General features: G+C 34.9%; 1 protein-coding gene across 4 annotated transcripts; it reads right to left on the bottom strand.

Moving 5' to 3' along the window:
* Positions 1 to 1259: 1259 nt before the first annotated feature.
* mybphb (myosin binding protein Hb) lies at positions 1260 to 16963 on the bottom strand. Of its 4 annotated transcripts, XM_026266105.1 has the most exons (14): positions 16655 to 16963; positions 15961 to 16011; positions 13856 to 13915; positions 13607 to 13741; positions 12676 to 12843; positions 9972 to 10060; positions 8379 to 8574; positions 8143 to 8282; positions 7234 to 7393; positions 6921 to 7057; positions 4866 to 5052; positions 3751 to 3805; positions 2473 to 2513; positions 1260 to 1555 (listed from the first exon to the last, which is right to left on the bottom strand). In XM_026266105.1, exons 1-12 carry the CDS (start codon positions 16899 to 16901, stop codon positions 3774 to 3776), a joined length of 1602 nt encoding a protein of 533 aa, XP_026121890.1. In that variant the 5' UTR covers positions 16902 to 16963; the 3' UTR covers positions 1260 to 1555; positions 2473 to 2513; positions 3751 to 3773. The 4 variants fall into 4 exon arrangements, with proteins under 4 accessions (XP_026121890.1, XP_026121892.1, XP_026121891.1 ...); XM_026266107.1 differs by lacking the exon at positions 13856 to 13915; XM_026266106.1 differs by lacking the exon at positions 15961 to 16011 and having other exon boundaries at positions 16655 to 16901.
* Positions 16964 to 17955: the final 992 nt, after the last annotated feature.

Below are 17955 nucleotides of genomic sequence, written 5' to 3'. Positions count from 1 at the left end.
AGGCCACATTTTAAGACATTATAGGCTTGTCCTGATGCTATACAAAGACTATTCCAGATTCACTTGGCCATATTTGAAGGCAGCATTGCATGCATCTTCATGAATAACGCAATCCCAGAATGCAGTTTTTGTAGAAAAAAATATAGTGGGATAAGAAAAAAGAAATGATTATTTCTCCCACTTTCTCAGTATTTGGTATGCTGGCATCAGTATTTCGATGCTTTGGTATATTACTTGCTGTATATAATATTAATTAGAGTTAACAGCTAAAAACAGTAAAGGTGCTGCCATCTACTGTTTAGAAATATACACACATCTCAACAGTTCATTCATGCAAACGCATTGTACTGCATTTGCAATCAGCATCTTTTGTCTTTTTTTTTAATTATATAAAATATATATATAAAAATCTATATTGAAATAAAAAAATCTTGTCTTTAAAACAAGATTGACTGGATTCACTAGACTATCTTTTCTAGAGAAGATTTTGATTTCTATTACAATGCAGAAGTAAGCTATATTTTTCGGTGAATGACCGATTTATTAGCCACAGTAAAGCAAAACTAAATACAAGTAAAACTATTTGTACTAGAAAACAATGTGTTTATGATTAAAAAGATTAAATTAATATAATAACCCACACACATTAGTAAAAAGAAAGGTAAAGTACATTGAACTGAATCAAAGCCATTCTACAATATGAGATCCAATGGGATTGTGGAAATGATCATATTGCTTGGGGTCAAAAAGGCCTATGTTTTTTATGCATCATTACTATTAAGCATAAACCCCACCAGTTTTGTTTTATTTCTTATATTCCAACAGCCATTTGCATCACTAACTTTTCTTATGTGTTGGCGCAGGGTTTCATGATGCTGGCCAAACTACATAAGCACTAGGCTTTAGGTTTCTCTGACAGGAACCCTGTGAAGTCGATAATGAACATCATGCATATAGCACATAGTGCTTTCAAAGTCTTTGCATTCTCTCAGACACATTTATCTTCATGCATGCATGTGTGTGTGTGTGTGTGTGACCTTCAGTAACCCGTCTGCTCTCAGCTGAGTTTCCACTGGTTGGGAAGGTGTCTGTACAAAGTTTGCGTCACAGAAATAAATAATTTCCATACTAATGAATGTCACCCTATTCAGGCTCCACTGCAGACAGTGTTCAGGGTCACTCGGTCGGTTGAGTCCTGAACGTTCCTGTAAATGTTACATTCAGTGCATTGACATTAAGACAAATGACAAAAGACATTGTGTGGGTGAAAGACTATCATTTAATTGATCAAACACTCCTGAGGGTCCGGATGGGACTTGATCTGAGGTACATCACTGGACTCAGGGACAAGTATGTGTGGCGATACACAGACAAGAATCAATACATGCAGGCAGCTGCTGATCTAAACGTGCATATAATAAATATATGTGCTTTTTCATTATTGTGAGACCAAGCATTCAATTATGAAATGGGAGGAAAATTTCTATTTTTATATAGATTTTTATTTCATATATACATGTTTTTTTTCTCATCAGCAAAAGAGGTCTTCACAATCCTACAAAAGTGAAAGAAAGAGTCAAATTAGTAATAAAAAAATTACATATGGCATATCAGTTGAACTGCATATTAATATATTAATGCACCAAACTGCTTTATCGTTAATGAAAACTTAAATAAAATGCATAAAAAAAAGTTTAGTTACTTGCCAAGATAACATTTGTTTAAACTACTAAAATAACTAAAAATAAATAATACAAAATAAACATTCATAAATGATATATAGGTATATTTAAAACAAAAAAAGGCAAACAATTTAAACTGTGAATCTGAAGGGAAACTAAACTAATACAATCTAAAATTAATAAAATTAACAAAAACTCTGATAGTATATGAATGATTCTAAACACTGCTTTAATCCATTAAAATGATCTTGTTTCTTCTTATAATTATTAAAAATACAATGAACTATTTACAACTTAAATATACAAAATATATAGACAAAAATTAACGAACAAATAAATAAATAAAACTAAACTGACACCAGTTTTAAATAAAATCTAATTAAAATATTATCAAAAACTAAATAGTATATCAGTAATACTAAAACAACACTGCTTTAAACCATTCAAATTGTTAAAAAACTATATTCCTCGGCATGTGCTTTCTTGTTATTATTAATGAAATTATTTATTAAATTCACCATTTTAAAATGGGAGAAAACTATAAAATAATTATAAATAATAAAAATAAAGACACTACAGGCACTACAATTATATACATAAATAATAATAATAATAATAAAATAATAATTAGAATTGAAAACTATTTTACCAACAAACAGGATATCAACATTCTACCATTAATATATAATTCAACTGATACTAAGTTGTTGCATGCATGCTTTTTAATAGCTTTGAAAGTAGCTTATCAGAGCTGATGTTGGAGCTGGAACATTCTGAAATGAGTTCTCACCTTTCGAGAGGGATCCCACATTTCTCTGTTCCTCATTGGGACTGGAGTGCATGCAGAGAGGAAGAACAAGGAACAGGTGTCAGTCGGCCTGAAATAGTTCTAACAATCCAAGCAACATGTTTTACTGTGTTCTGTGGTGAGATCTAGCAGTAGGGGTCTAACGGTGCACAGTCAGGTGGATGTAATTTAGTCTCTCTGCTGGGACACGTATAGAGTCATAACAAGTTTAATTTATGGGGAATTGCCACTCGGACACTTCCAGCAGAAGGGGCCGCAATCTCCAAGTTTAGTGTCCCCCATGTAAGGCCAGGCTCGGAGGGGAAGACAGATGTCTTGTCAAGACCCAAATAGACACAGAACCAAGTCTCTTTTTGGCAATCCAAAGCTCCTTTTCCAAAGAAAATTTTTTTCTTTTATGTTAATTTTTTTGTGACAAACATGATAAACATGTTTGTCATGATAAACATAAAAATTTACATTACATTTAGTCATTTAGCCGCAAACGCTTTTATCCAAAGTGACTTACAAATGAGGACAATAGAAGGAATCAAAACTAACAAAGAGCAACAATATGTAAGTGCATATGACAAGTCTCAGTTAGTCTAACGCAGTACACGTAGCAAAGTATTATTTAAAAAAAATGATATGTATATATATGAAATAAATAAAAATTCAACATACAATTTAAACGTATTATTGGACAAAATCAACTGTATCAAATTTTCCATTTATATATTATTATATTAAAATAGAGAGGGAATTGTTAAATATTTATAATATATTTATTAATGCCAAAAACATATTTCAGTGAGAAAAAAAAAAGTTTTCCAGCAAAGTTAGGTTCTTTGTAGCCCTAAATGAAATACTGAGTGAAGTATATAATATAAGTAAGTATAATAGTTCAAAAGTCTCACCAAGGCTGTTTTTAATTGCTTAAAAAATACAGTAAAATCTGTAATATTATGAAATATTATTATAATCTAAATTAACTTTTTTCTTTTGTAATCTTTTGTCAAATGTAATTTATTCCTGTGATCAAAACTGTATTTTCAGCATCATTCCTCCAGTCTTCAGTGTCACATGATCTTCAGAAATCACTCTAATATACTGATTTGCTGCTCAAGAAACATTTCTGGTAATTATCAGATTATATGCTGAAAACAGTTCAGTTCTAATGCTTCATAAAAATCTGTGATGTATTTCAGGATTCTTATATGAACAGAAAATTTCAAAGAGCAGCATTTACACTCCTGAACACATCTAAAAATAGAGACTGACCTGTATGAATGTGGGGGTTGAACTTATTTCTTATCAGCATCAGCAATCACAGGCTCTGTTGGGAACCAAAGGAAGAATGCAGTTCAGTCAAAACATTACGTGTGGGATAAATGTCCGTAAAGTTATCACCCGTATAAACACGCATGTTAACCATCCAGCGACACTCCAGTTTTATCTCAGACATGTGCAACTCTTGTTCTGTCTGACATGTTCATCTTCTCTGCTTTCAGAAGGGTGTAAATCATTTTACAATAACAATAAATCTGACCCAGTGAAGGCGCATATGGAGTGATAACTTGACAAACATAAAAACACGGATTGGGTTAAGCTACATTTGCATTAACATATCTTAGGTTGGATTACACTGATATTACACGTCAATAAAGTGATGCTCTATTTGATAAGTCAGCATGGAATGATTCCAACCTGTTTCTAACACACTGAAGATCATCTGACTATCATTACACTATCATCTGATAGACCTAGACATCTATTTGACATACTGTACTTGCATTTCAGTTCTAAATATAAACTCCATATCATTTGTTTCTATCATTAAAATGTTTTATATCATTCCATGAATCAGCATGATTTGATTTTCTCTTTAACATACAGAGCTTCTTTTCAGCACCAGAAAAATTTTCTTGATTTTCTATCAGTCAAACATGTCGGCATGATGTTGAATCCCTTTAAATGTGGCCTTGATTAAATCTAAAGAGCTGATTTAAATGTGCATTTAGCACAAAACACCAACATAATATTAAATATTTAAATGCACCGTAATTCAATTCAGCAAAAAAAAAAATGCCACAACTTTTCCAGTCATTCATGATTACATGCAGAAAATGATTTCACAGCCACTGCACTTCCATAAAATATTATGGAGCTGAGCATAATTAGATAATGCGTTTAGTCTCCATAGACAGTTTCATGGCTTTCTGGGCATTGGAGTCACAGTCATACTATTTCCAAGTACAGAAATCTCTCTTTTAGTTGGTTCATTATGCTGTCAATCAAGACTGAGACTATCACAAACCCATCATGACTGGGAATCCTTTTTTTGCATGTTCCAAAGTTTATCACAGGCACCTAAAAAACACACTTGTGTCACTTACGTTTAACCTCCAGCTTGCAGGTCACCAAGGCCTCTCCGTGCTCGTTCTTGGCCTTGCAGGTGTAGACGCCACCGTCAAAGTTACCAGGCTTGCGGATCTCTAGGGAGCAGATGCCCTGGTTGTTGATTTGCCTGAACTTGGGGTCGTCGCCGATAATCATCTGATTCTTCATCCACTGAATCTTGGGCTGCAAAGAGGTCAGAAAACAATACAAATTTGACATTTGCAGTCTATAATTGGTACAAAAAAATACAATAAAAATGATGGACAAAGACACTGGAATTGTTTTTATCACACAACAGCCAGTGACACACTCTAAAAATGACCGTTCTTTATTGGAAGTGATGGTTCTTTTGATTATTAACCTTAACTGTTTCACTTTTTTGAAGATAGACTTGAATGTGCATGATACAAACCTAAATTTTTATAATTCATGACTGAAAACATTTTGTAACATGATTTTGATGTACCATTTACATGGACATGCAATGTCTGATTTTAAAATGGGTTTTAAAGGAAGAATGTTGAGATTTTAAATTTTCAGTCGATATATAATTTCTGATGATTTCTAAAATGTAATAGAGAAAAAGGCAATGAAGAAGTCTTATTTTAAACAAAGGTCAAAACTCCTGTTATAATTTAGATTAAAAACATATATTCAGGAGTCTTAGGCCTTTCCAACAATATATAATTTGTCAAGATTAGATTAGATTTGATTGTAATATAGTGATATAAACGTAGAAGTCCCGTATACGGGACGGGGTGACAGTTAAAGGGTTAAAATATTCTTATCAATAACATGAAATTTTGTTTTAAGAACTGTTCACTTAAAGGGAACCAAAAATGGTTCTTCTACAATAGCATCACTGCAAAAAACGCTTTTGGAACATTTTCAAATTTTTCTACGAGTGGAAGACAAATTAGAACAATTTTGTTTTGGTGGTTTAGGCTAATATGGAAATATTTAATATATGAGCTACCATTGAGCTACACAACAAAATAACAGGCATTATGTCACATTTCCTTATAAAGTTAGCAGCCACTGGGTGTTTACCCTCCCACCAAAGCAATTTTTACAAGCATTTGGCACTTGGAGAGTGTTCATTTTGGACACTTTCATCCATGCGTGTGTCTGATCCCAGTGTCATGGCCTCCACATATCCATCGGTGTTTGGAAGCTCACCCCGTCATAGTGATGTAGGAATCCCACTTATCTGTCGCTGGTCTAGTTATCTTCCCCTCTAGGAGCTGCACTATCTCTGGTGGCATGTTAGTGGCAGATTCCTTCACTGAACTTGATGGATTAAGTGTTGATTTTGTTGTTGACACTTCCTTACAAAATACCCATCAACACCATCTTTACAATAATGTAACACATTACTGAACTGAATGAGGCTGGACTGCTCAGAAAGATGAACGGATGATGTTTACACCTGAAGTGATTCAGGTGATCTGATGAGTGTTCTGCAATAAGATCTCTCAAACAAACCACATTCAGATGTAGTCAGAAATGCATGTGCTGTGTAAACACTAATTACCATTTAAACAGTACACTAAAACTTGAGTATTACAGTTTAATATTTGCATGCAGACTAAAAACCATGCATACATACAGTATGCGGTGCATCAAAGTTCAATTCATTTAGATAAAATAAAATAACTACAAGCCTTCTTAAATCATCTCAAAAGTTATATTTTAATAAAACATAACAGGTCTTAAAATGTTTTTCTTGGTTAGAAATGGCATTAAGAGAAAGTTCCATTTTAGAATTTTGCAAACATTATGATTGTTACTTTTGAAAATTCTTTAAACCATTTGAAACTAACTACATTTAAAAAATGTTAGACAAATGTCCAACTAGAACAACCCATAAACAATGTCTAAATAATGTTTTTGTGCTAGTGTATTGAGAATATTATTAAAGACCAGATAAAGCTGAAGGAATGCTCTATTAATGTTACTGGAACAGTGTTTGTTCATAACCTTGACAGAACATGCTGAAAACTATTTCCAGCACACTAGTTCTGCTTATGGGTGCGTGAAAAACCATGTACCTTAGGGAATCCCCTGACGGAGCAAAGCAGCTTGGTGTTATAGCCAACAGTTGTGCTGCGGTCTGCCAGGGGGGTGGTGAATTTGGGTGCCTCGCTGAAGTCATGTTCCTTGTACTCTGGAGGCTTGTAGTCAATGCCTATAAAAACACATGATGAAGATTAGTGAAGTACGAATAACAAGATGCCAGTCGATGTCAAATTATTTGTCAATTGAATGCTAGTCACATAGGAAAAAAGTGTGTGTGTGTGTAAATGAGAAACACAATTCAACAGTCAAATGTGAAATTCACAAGATGCAGCAAAGCTGGTTCACCTGTCTTCTGGATGGTGGCTGAGGTCTTTGTAACAGTGGCCTCCTGACTGATTCCACACTTGTTCTCAGTGAAGACCCTGAAGATGTAGGTGTTACCCATGATCAGGTCTGAAATAGTGGCATTCATTCTGTGATAATGCTCCAGTACTGTGAACCAGTCCTGTGGAGAGACAGCAGCACAGGTCCGTATACTCCAGACATGACTACTGACAGTTAATTAGATCATCGGGCTGACTAGTGCCAGAGAGAGGAACAGCATTAATAAACATAGTTTTCAAAACAGTTTTATGAACATGCAACACTGTGCAGTTGATAAAAATAAACACAATCCCACCCCTATTGCTCAAAGCAGTGCTGATGTTGAGGACCAGACGGGTCACTCAAAAAACTTCAAATGGGAGAAATCTAAACTATGAATGGTTCAATTATAGCTGTCTCTGTATGTTGAGCTTGGATAGTAAAAAGTATTGTAAAACCAATAAAAATGGTTTTCCATTGTTTTTTTTTTTTATGTAAGCATGCGGCATGTTCTATATGTTCAAGTATGACGGCTGCACTTGAGTCTCGATGTCAGCATCTCACATGAGCGCCACATTTTTGCCATGTTGTGTCAAGAGAAAAGAATTTCAACTTTTAACACTCGTCATTGTCAGTGGCAAACAGTGGACCAATCAGAAGACCCTTGAGGCGGGGCAAGTGGTGCATTAGTGTTTTTAGATGCAAACATGCATTTGACGAGAATGGCTCCTTAAGCTTGGTCTTTACATTGTACATCAAGGCATTTTCAAGAATACCATGTTAAAACATGGCATCACGTCCAAACAAAATAAATGTCTATTGCAATGTTAATCAAGTAAAAAAAATCACATTAATACCATGGTATTTTTTAATTTTTGAAAGAGCTTCTACCCCTGTTTTTTTGTCAGCCTTCTGGATGGTGTATCCAGTGATAGTTGTGTTTCCATTATCCTTGGGTTCAGTCCATTCCAGAGCAACATTGAAACCCCAGGAGTCCACGATCTTGATGCTGGCTGGAGGTCCAGGCAACTCTGGTAAACAGGTCAACAAAGTAAATTGTTAAAAAAAACCTCACTCACTAAAAAAACTGACATAAACCATGGTCCACGGTGTGTACGAACACTTACCAACAATCTGCAGAGTCACCTGGGCTTTGTCCTCAAAGCTGTCCACTTTCACACACATCTCATACACGCCGGAGTCGGCTCTCTCTGCGGCACGGATGAAGAAGATGCTGTCCCTGTCGGTGTTGCGGATGTTCACCTTTTTAGTATCTATAGGCTGGCCATCCTTTGTCCATGACACAACAGGCTGTGGTTTGCCCTGCAGGTAAAAGAAATGAGACTGTTAGCCGCAATTTATTTGACAAAATCAACTTTTTCCAGATATATTAACTGAAAACAGAGTTAGAATATACTGACTGGTGGTCTTCTTCATGCATTCTTATTTTAGTCCAATTAATCACAAAGTTTAAATAATTCTATAAATTGTGCACTTAAAATATATTTTCAAATTATATACAGTAAATATATATTTTAAAAACGTGTACTTGCAGATTTATGCAGTAATAATGAAAAAAAGTCTACTTAATTATAGTTAAAGAGAAAGTTTCCTAACACACTTAAGTGCACTTTTAAAAGGTACACTTAGTAATAACATGAAACCTTTCGTTTAAAATATTTTATTATGCACGTATGTACACTTATTTTGATTGTTGATAAACATACTCAAGCACATGTAAATACTTGATTTTAATTTTAACTGTGGTTGTTATTTAATATTATATCTAATGTAAAAATATTTTTTAATTTACTAAAATTAAAGTAACCATAAATGCTTGTCCATTTGCCAGTACATACTTTAACCATATTTCAAATGCTAAATTTGCTTTAAAAAAGCACCATAAAAGTCAACTAATTGCATTTAATATAAAATTACATTGTAAAAAATTTTCATTTAAGTGCAATTACGTGTCAGAAAACATTGCATTCAATTCACACTTAACTACATTCTTTTAAACATATGCTTAATTATACTTCTTTTTTATTGTTTTTAAAACAGAAGAACACTTTACATAACTAAAACAATGAAAATTTTATAATTCAATGAATAATAAAATTCATTAATTAATTAAGTTTAGTTAAAATGAATTAGTTTAACAAAGGTTGCCACACATTACATATACAATTTCAGAAATAAAAAAAGATTGTCATCTGTTAAATATAAACCTTTAGACATTTCACCTATACATTTTATCAATATAAAATATATATACATTTACAAATGCAAACATCTTGACCCAAGGAGCTTGTTTGTACTTTTTTAAAATGAGGGTGTGATTAGTGTTAAAGCAGTAAATCTTGACTGTGATATAAACAAAAGTCCACTGGCTAGTTAAAAAAAATATATATATATATAGTACCAGGCCAGTCCTGCGATAAATCCAGTGCAACTTCATGTTTTAACAGGAAAAGTCTTCAACTGGAAATAAAACTGTGAGTTTGAAACAGCATACTATTTGAGTAAGAGTATGTCAGCATACTTATTCCAAGTATTCTAAATTGAAGTATTTTTAGTCCAAATTTAGCCCGTGTCCTGTTAAAAGTTTTGGCATTTGGCAAAAGCATGAATAAGCAAGCAGGAGTTAAGCTACCTTTAAAAACAATTAATCATAATCATGCTTTTTCAGTAAATTTAACAATTGTCAAGAGAGTACATACACTGAAGGGAACAACAAGGTTGATTTTCTCTCCAACATTTTTCACATAACGCTGCCTCAGGAAACGTGGCAGACGAATTTTGGGGCGATCTGTAGAGAGGAAAAATGGTACATAATATGATTATTTGATTTATGTTATATCTTCAGAGATTTAACAGAACTATACAGTATCTTCTTTGTGCGCAAGCTCAGTTGCTCGAAGAACTTTTTATAAAGAAATACATGCTAATTTTATTGACTTGTGAAAACAAGCATATTTCATTATAATTTTTGTGGTCAGTCATCTCAAAAATAATGAGAAACACTAACCTTAATAACAGCTAACATAAATATATAAAAATAAAACATTACCATATTACATAAACATTCTCATTAAGTTGTAAAAATTCTCTGAACATTTAAAGCATCCATTTTTTTATTGTTCAAAAACATATATTTTGTATTTTTTTATGTAAATGTTAAGAAAACATTCCATTTGATAATTTCGTAAACATTGTGGGAATGTTACTTTTGAATGTTCTCTGAACATTCCGAAAAAACAAACAAAAGAAAACAATAACATTTAAAAAAATATCACATTAGCGTCCAACTAAAATTCTAAAGAAATAAAAGTTTCATGAACAATATACAGGTATAAATAATGTTTTGAGAAGATTATAAAAGTTACAGATAACTCTGAACAAACGTTTTATTAACGTTACTGTAAGAATGTTTGTTTGTAAGAATTTTTGAGAATCTCGCCAAAGAGAGAATGTTAGCCAAAGTTCTGAGAACTTTCCTTGCTAGCTAGGATAGCAGTATTTATTGAACCAGAAAACTCACTTGCTAACCTTAACGTGACCCTGGCTTCCAGAGCGCAAGCTAACTGTAATTTCATTCTGAGCTGCAGTTAGTCTGTTGCATCTTGTGTTGGTTAAACAGTCTACAGAAAGAAAAAAAAAAAACACTACCAAAATCTTTTGCAAAACCATATGCAGAAGCACTGAAGTTAAACACATTATAAGGAGTCAATGACGCTAATACACCCTATAAGCTAGCCAACAAGTTAATGGTGGCTCTGTTGGACTCATCACGGCTTAAAATAGATCAGTCTTATCACACGCCTGCCACTTATAACTTATGATGGAGAGCTTTAGTTACATTAAAACTGCTGAATTACAAATAATTTCAAAGGCTGCATCTTAGAGTTGCAGTTTAGTGTTGATTTCTAATGGATGCTAGTCCACGCCACAAAATATGGAACTTTTTCAGTATGAATGGAATTAAAAGCTTTTGCATTTCAGTCTGCATTTTAAGCTGCAATGCATGTAAAAAGGTGAATCTCCTTGAAGCATTAGCCGGATGCTAACGCGTACAAGCAACAGCATGCCTCTAAATAAACATAGCATCTCTAGTGAGCTAAAAAGTCTCCTGGGGTAACCTTAGATGCTACTTGACTCCTTTAGAAAGTCCGAGAACATTTGGGAAATGCATCCCACCCTCCGACTCGACCCATTTACACTTGTCGCCATCGCTCTTAAAGGAAGCAGCTTGACACTGGTCCAGGTGGCTAGCTGTCAATGGCTTTGAAGCCATGTAAAACCTTCCCATAATCCTTGTTAATGCACAGCACTTACCAACTATTTTCCAAGGATATGCAACAGAGGCTTTTCTTATTGGAAAAACAATTCATGACATGCCTCTGTGCATTGGAGGGAATGCAGAAAGAAGACCTTTAATCGGAGATCTGCCAAAATTTCTCTCCCCCTCTTCTGCGTAGACTGGATTCAAGTTACATTCCAATCCAGCTTGACTTTCCATTCTACATTTATGATTTCTTTCTTTAGACGCCAGACACCCTTAGAGTATGTAAAGTGATTGCAAGCATTCGTGCACAAAAACTAGTTTACATAACTCCTGCGATAATGAGGCCGAATGTGACATACTTGGACTTTAGTTGAACAATATTGTGTTTGCACGTGTGTAGATAGTCAGTGTTTAAGTGCACTATACATGTGTTTCAAATTTAAACAAAATTATAGTCAACATGGATATTTGTAGGGATTATTACATTTAATTTGTACTGAAAAACCAATATTAAAAAGCACTACTAAAAACAGTCTAAAGTCATGCAACAACAAAGTTTTTTTTCTAGCAAAAATATATTTTTTCTGGTGTTTTTAACACTGCTGTCTGATCTAAGAGGGTTTTTAAGGCAACACATCTTTGCACTTAAGCCAGACGCTTGTCAGTTAGATTTATTTACATTTATTTTTTCACAACTGGCAACCTCTCAGAGCTAATTAGGGGGCCCTGTAACACAGCATGAGCAGTGGGCTTGACGTGGTACCAGTTTCACCTCTCGAGATAGCTCTGATGTCTGGGATACTTGAGACCTGAGAAGTGGCCCCCGATCTTTAGAGCAGCAATGTCTGGGTAACTCTATGTTCCAACATTTACAGTTATTTGGTCTAAGGAAGACTGGCTTTGGATGCACATTATGAAACACATTATGAAACTTTTCAGAATGGCTCATGAATATTAAATGAATGCCACCGCGGTTATTTGGCAGCTATATCAATAATGAATAAATCATGTGGATTTCTGCTTGGTCATTGTTGTTTTATATCCCTGGTTGTGTTTTTTTTTCTGTGGCCAAGCAAAGGAAACTCAATTTATAACTTAACTTAAAGCTACAGTATTTGGGAAGTAAAATGTTGACTTACCCACAACCTCTCTGACCAGGACAGCGTCGGCCAGAGTTGCAGGAGCGCTGCGGCCGCCAGGGTTTACAGCCACCACCCTGATGTTCAGGCGGTCACCGGTGGTCTGGTTCTTAATGATGTAACGGCAGGACACAGTCAGCTCCTCGTTAGCCGCTTTCCAGTCACCAGCTTGGATGGAAAAAAAACAAATTAGTTGCAAGAACATCCAATATGATTTGCATCCCAAGAACTATCAAAAAATGTTTCGTTGTTTAAATGTACATAGATTTTTAAGCTGTTTGAAAGGCAAAATGTAAATAACAATACATATACATACATGCTTTTGGAATGCCAATTTTAAAATAAAATTAAATATTTGTAAAGTATTATTATTAAAAAATTATAAAAATAATATGTGTTATTTAAATTATACACAAAAATATTAAGAACTTTTAATAATTGTATTGCATTCTATTAATAATAATAAAAATCGATTTGCTAAATAATTTCACATAGAAATGTGACTTTATAATATAATTCAGTATTATTTTTTTTCCATAACAAATCGATATGTGAGTGAATATACTTTTTTTTTCAGAATGTATTTGCACTTTAATGGCTGTATCAGCATTCTGTATTTATGTGTGTGCGACTGACATGAGCGCACCAGCCATGCTCTTCTGCTGTCAGACTTCTAGAAATGCCTCACTCCATATAGGGACACAACTGAGGTGGGTGTATGTTTCTGTTGACATACTGGGGGCAGGTGCAGCTGAGAGCTTTGACCAGCTAATAAAATGCTAATGAACTTTTCGCTGAATTTAATTTAGGGTATGGTATTGTGAGGTGGCATTTCAAGATGGAAATGAATGCAAATGAGTTCTGCAAGACACTGTAATCAAATGAAAAGGCTTTGGATTTTAGAATTTTTAATTGACATTATCAGACTCACTTCCTTCCTTGCAGATTTCCACAGTGTATCCATCCAGACCAGAGTTTCCAATGGTGGCTGGTGGTCTCCATGAGATAGTGACGGAAGTGTCATTGACATCCTCAACTCCGAGCTCGAGAGGCTCGCTGGTGGGCTCTGGAGAGGAAAACACGCATTTCATATTTCAAACTAAAATCAGACACTGATGTTTCAATTGGTAATGACTCAACGTCAGTGATCTGAAGCGGTTTTGATTTCCTGTGGGTTTACCTGCAGGTGGAGGAGGTGTAGGTGCTTTGACTTCCTCAGCAGGAGGTGCTTCAGCATCAGCTGGTGTTAAATAAGCAGGGCACATTAATAAAAGCCGCATATAATAGAGCGTCAGGCATTAGCTTTGTCAACAATTATGCAATAATAGCTCTGGTCAGGTTTTAGCATGATCCAAAATATGATCTCAGCACATAGAGTTTCCAAATTCAGTACCTTAAATATAATATTGGTGCATTTCTAACATCGCCTTTGTTATAAAAATGCATTGATTAGATTAGAGAGTCAACATGAAGGCAATACTGACACACTGAACATGCTTTTAAAATGGGTTGCGAGCATTTTGTCTTTCATGTTGACTGACAAATACAGTTTGTCAAATAAACTTACAGTAGCTGTTTTGCTATTATCATTAGCTTTTGTAGCGGCTTCTTATGTGATGTGGCCAACAAATAATTTCTAAATGTTAGTAAAATGTCTGAATGGACCAAATATTTGATGCTTGATTTGCATGCACAGAATATTTTTTTTTTAAAACAGAAACAAGTACGCATCGATACATCAAACAATATTTGGTCATTTTGTGATTCCTGGCATTCACAGATAATGGAATCAGACTGGATGAATCTGTTTAAGATAATTTTAGTATAGTTAACCTTGCATAAACAGTAAGGAATTAAATATTATTTCATTTAATATAAAGAATATTTCTAAAACCAACCATCACGAAAGAATTGCCCTTAATTACACACTTACCTTGTGACTGCAAAAGACTGGGCTCAGTGATTAAAACATCATAGTTAAATATTTATTATTTTCTTTATGCACTGAGTTAAGCTCTCTGTGGGACTGTAAATAGAGTTGTCTGCGTTTGCCGCAAGCCCTAAATACCTCAGTGGATATAGCTGCTGCTAAAATAACAATTGCACAGGTGGTGAACGGCATGCTTTGCTTTGTTAGAGAGCAGAACAGATTCTCTTGTGAATGATCGCACATTATAGTGAAAGATTAAGGAACTGAGCTTCTGTAGAAGCTCACATTAAGCTTTATGTTCTAAAGACACTAAAACAATTTAAAAAACCTATTTAATTTGATTGCATTTCACCTTGTTAACCACAGCTTCGAAGAAAATACCACCAGTTATTGTTACCACTGTAAATCATAAATTAATAAATGAACATTTGCAAAATCTTTCTGGTACCTGTTCGATTTTTTGACACATTACAAAAAGAAATTTAGTAAGCGCAAAAGAGAAAAGTACTATAACATAGCATTTGGCACCTTGGAGTAGCATGTTAATCAAATGGTGCATCATGAGTATCTTCATCTTACCATAGAACTGCTACAGTCCTTTTCACTACAGGTAAATAACAGTCGCATTATGATATTTTTATGGAAACTATGGCTACCGTGCTATTTTTTTTAAATGCATTTTAATCCAAAAAGGCAAAATAAATCAAGTAATTCCTGGAAATCAAATGCATACTTGAAGTAGAGCAAAAGTAAAGCAGAATAGGCGTGGAGTAGGTCAGGGTGAACAGCTGCTATGATCAGTTTAGTGTGGAAGCGAGGAGAGGTTAACAGGTGTAAATGCTCACTTGTGTTTTTTTTAAACCATCAGCTGTAGTCAGATGTTTTCCAAGTAGCTACCAAGAGTTCTTGGCTCCAGTAGCAATGCACACTAAGTTCTCATGCATTAGGAGGTAATTATTAAATGACAACATGCATGTGTTAATCGGTTTGTTTGTTTGCATTTGTATTATTACAAATGATGGATCTTACAAAGGCAGGGTCATATTTCACCAAATCATTGTAAGATAAAAGAAACTATCTTGCATAAAGTAAATGACACATTTTTCTTGTAATTCTTATTACACATAAATTATAAAAATGTTCCCATCACTGTGATGATTTATTATTTAAATTGGATTATTATGAATGGATTATTCTCATTATTATTTTTCTTACAATTTTGGACTTAAATATAACTGATTTTACTGCGCTAAGAAAAGCTATGCTCTTCCTTAAAGATATTCACCCAATAAAAGTATCCATTTAGAATGCACTTGTTAAGATCCATGCATTTAGTTTGGGCTCTCCGTACACACCTGCAGCAGGTTCGGCTGGTGGGGCTTCAGCAGGGGGTGCTTCAGCATCAGCTGGTGTTAAGTAAGCAGGGCACATTAATAAAAGCAGCATATAATAGATCATCAGGTATTAGTTTTGTCAAAAATTATTGAATAATAGCTCAGGTCAGGTTTTGGCATGATCCAAAATATGATCTCAGTACAAAGAGTTTCCAAACTCAGTACATTCAATATAAAATAGGAGCATTTCTAACATTGCCTTTACTACAGTAGGGGGCCCTCAGCAGCGTTTGCAGCGGCTTCTATGCAATGTGGCCAGCAAGTAATCTCTAAATGTTAGTTAAAGTTTAGAATGTACCAAATATTTGAGGCATGATTTGCATGCACAGAATAGATTCAATTTTATATATATTATATATATTATATATATATATATATTTACCCTAGCTTACATATCAACACGTCAAACAATTTCTGGTCATTTTGCGATTCCTGGCATTCACAGATAATGAAATCAGACTGTGAATGTGCACATTATCTGTCTCCAATTCATTTTAGTAGCCTATATTTAAACATGCATAAACATTAAGCAATGAAATTATTTAGATAGCACATGAGCTGTACACAAAATAGTGAATATAATTTATATTCATCCATTTTGTGTATGTGTATAACCTAAACGTAGTTGGGGTCTCCTTACACACTCAGTAGCTACCTGCAGCAGGTTCGGCTGGTGGGGCTTCAGCAGGGGGGGCTTCAGCAGGAGGTGCCTCTGCCGGGGCTGGTTCAGCGGGTGCTGCCTCCGCTGGAGCGGCTTCGGCGGGGGCTGGTTCATCGGGTGCGGGCTCAGGTGCGGGAGCGGGCTCGGGCGCTGGTTCGGGTGCGGGTGCCGGTGCCGGTGCCGGTTCCTCCTTCTTGGCGGCTTTAGCCGACTTTTTTATCGGGGCTGGTTTTGCCGGCATGCTTGTCCTCTTCTGGGATCCCTCTGACCTAGTAAGTCCTTCGGCTCAGTCTGAAGATGGGTCACCCCAGATTTATAGCCTTAGGCATGTGGTGCTACTCAACTCCTCCCCTGCAGAGTTTCAAGTGACTAGTGAGAGAGCAGAGCTCTCAGCATCACGCTCACTTATGCTGTATAAACACTGTAGCTACTCACAGTCGAGTGTCACTGTCGATAAGAAGTGTGCGAGTAGCCTTCTGAGGCGTGGGCGAACGGCATTTTAAGTAGCCTATACATACTAAACCGATTTTTATTTTCAGAAAATAAAAAGTTAAGAGCATTTAAATGCTTTAGTAACGACAAGATGTAGCCTAAAAAGTGCGTCCCAAATTGGGTACTTATGCACTATTCTAAGATGTTTCATAAAAAGGGTTTGCAGTGTGTTCACATTTAAAATTCCAAAAAAAAGAAAAAGTTCACTTCAAATACCCGGATGATGCACTTGATCGAAAATTACACTATGCACTTATAACCTATGTAGTCGACCATATGAATTATATAAGTTTTTTCTTTAACTTATAAACGGAGTTTGATAGCCCCTCCTCCCTCGCTACGTAATTAAAGCTGCTACAGTTGAGGGGATGAAGTGTTCAACATTCTACACTTTATTACTTAAGTGCATCATCCGGGCATTTAAAGTGCAAAATTTTTCTTTCTGGAATTTTCAGCTTAAACACAATACTCACACTATTAGTGCTAAATTATGTGATTTGGGATGCCCCTGAAGTGTGGAATGCTGAACAGCTCATGCACTCAACTTTATCAGACTCCTTTTATTAATGACAAAGCACCTTAAATCAAACACATGGTTGAGTACATGCATAGGTATATAAATAAAAGTGCATAGTGTTAAGTGCTTCATTTAGAAACAGTTCATATGTTGAATAAAGAAAATTAAGTAGCCTACATAAATTGCACAAGGAAGACTTTAGTAATGGCAAACGGTAGATTAGAAATTATACAAATTATATTTTGCCGAAAATTAGGTACATACTAAACTTATTAAATTCCACAAA

This window comes from Carassius auratus, chromosome 6, assembly GCF_003368295.1.
Source record: "Carassius auratus strain Wakin chromosome 6, ASM336829v1, whole genome shotgun sequence".
Classification (NCBI taxonomy): Eukaryota; Metazoa; Chordata; class Actinopteri; order Cypriniformes; family Cyprinidae; genus Carassius; species Carassius auratus.
The sequence above is the reverse complement of the archived record's forward strand: the minus strand, read 5'-3'. Positions and strand labels throughout refer to the sequence as shown.

Bases quoted from the DNA above. Each gene is read 5' to 3' on its own strand.
- mybphb (XM_026266105.1), bottom strand. From the start codon at position 16,901: ATGCCGGCAAAACCAGCCCCGATAAAAAAGTCGGCTAAAGCCGCCAAG. The intron at 16,012-16,654 runs GTAGCTACTGAG...ACTTAACACCAG, and splicing joins ACCAGCCGAACCTGCTGCAG to CTGATGCTGAAGCACCCCCT. The intron at 8,575-9,971 runs GTATGTACTCTC...TTTTACCTGCAG, and splicing joins ACCTTGTTGTTCCCTTCAGT to GGCAAACCACAGCCTGTTGT.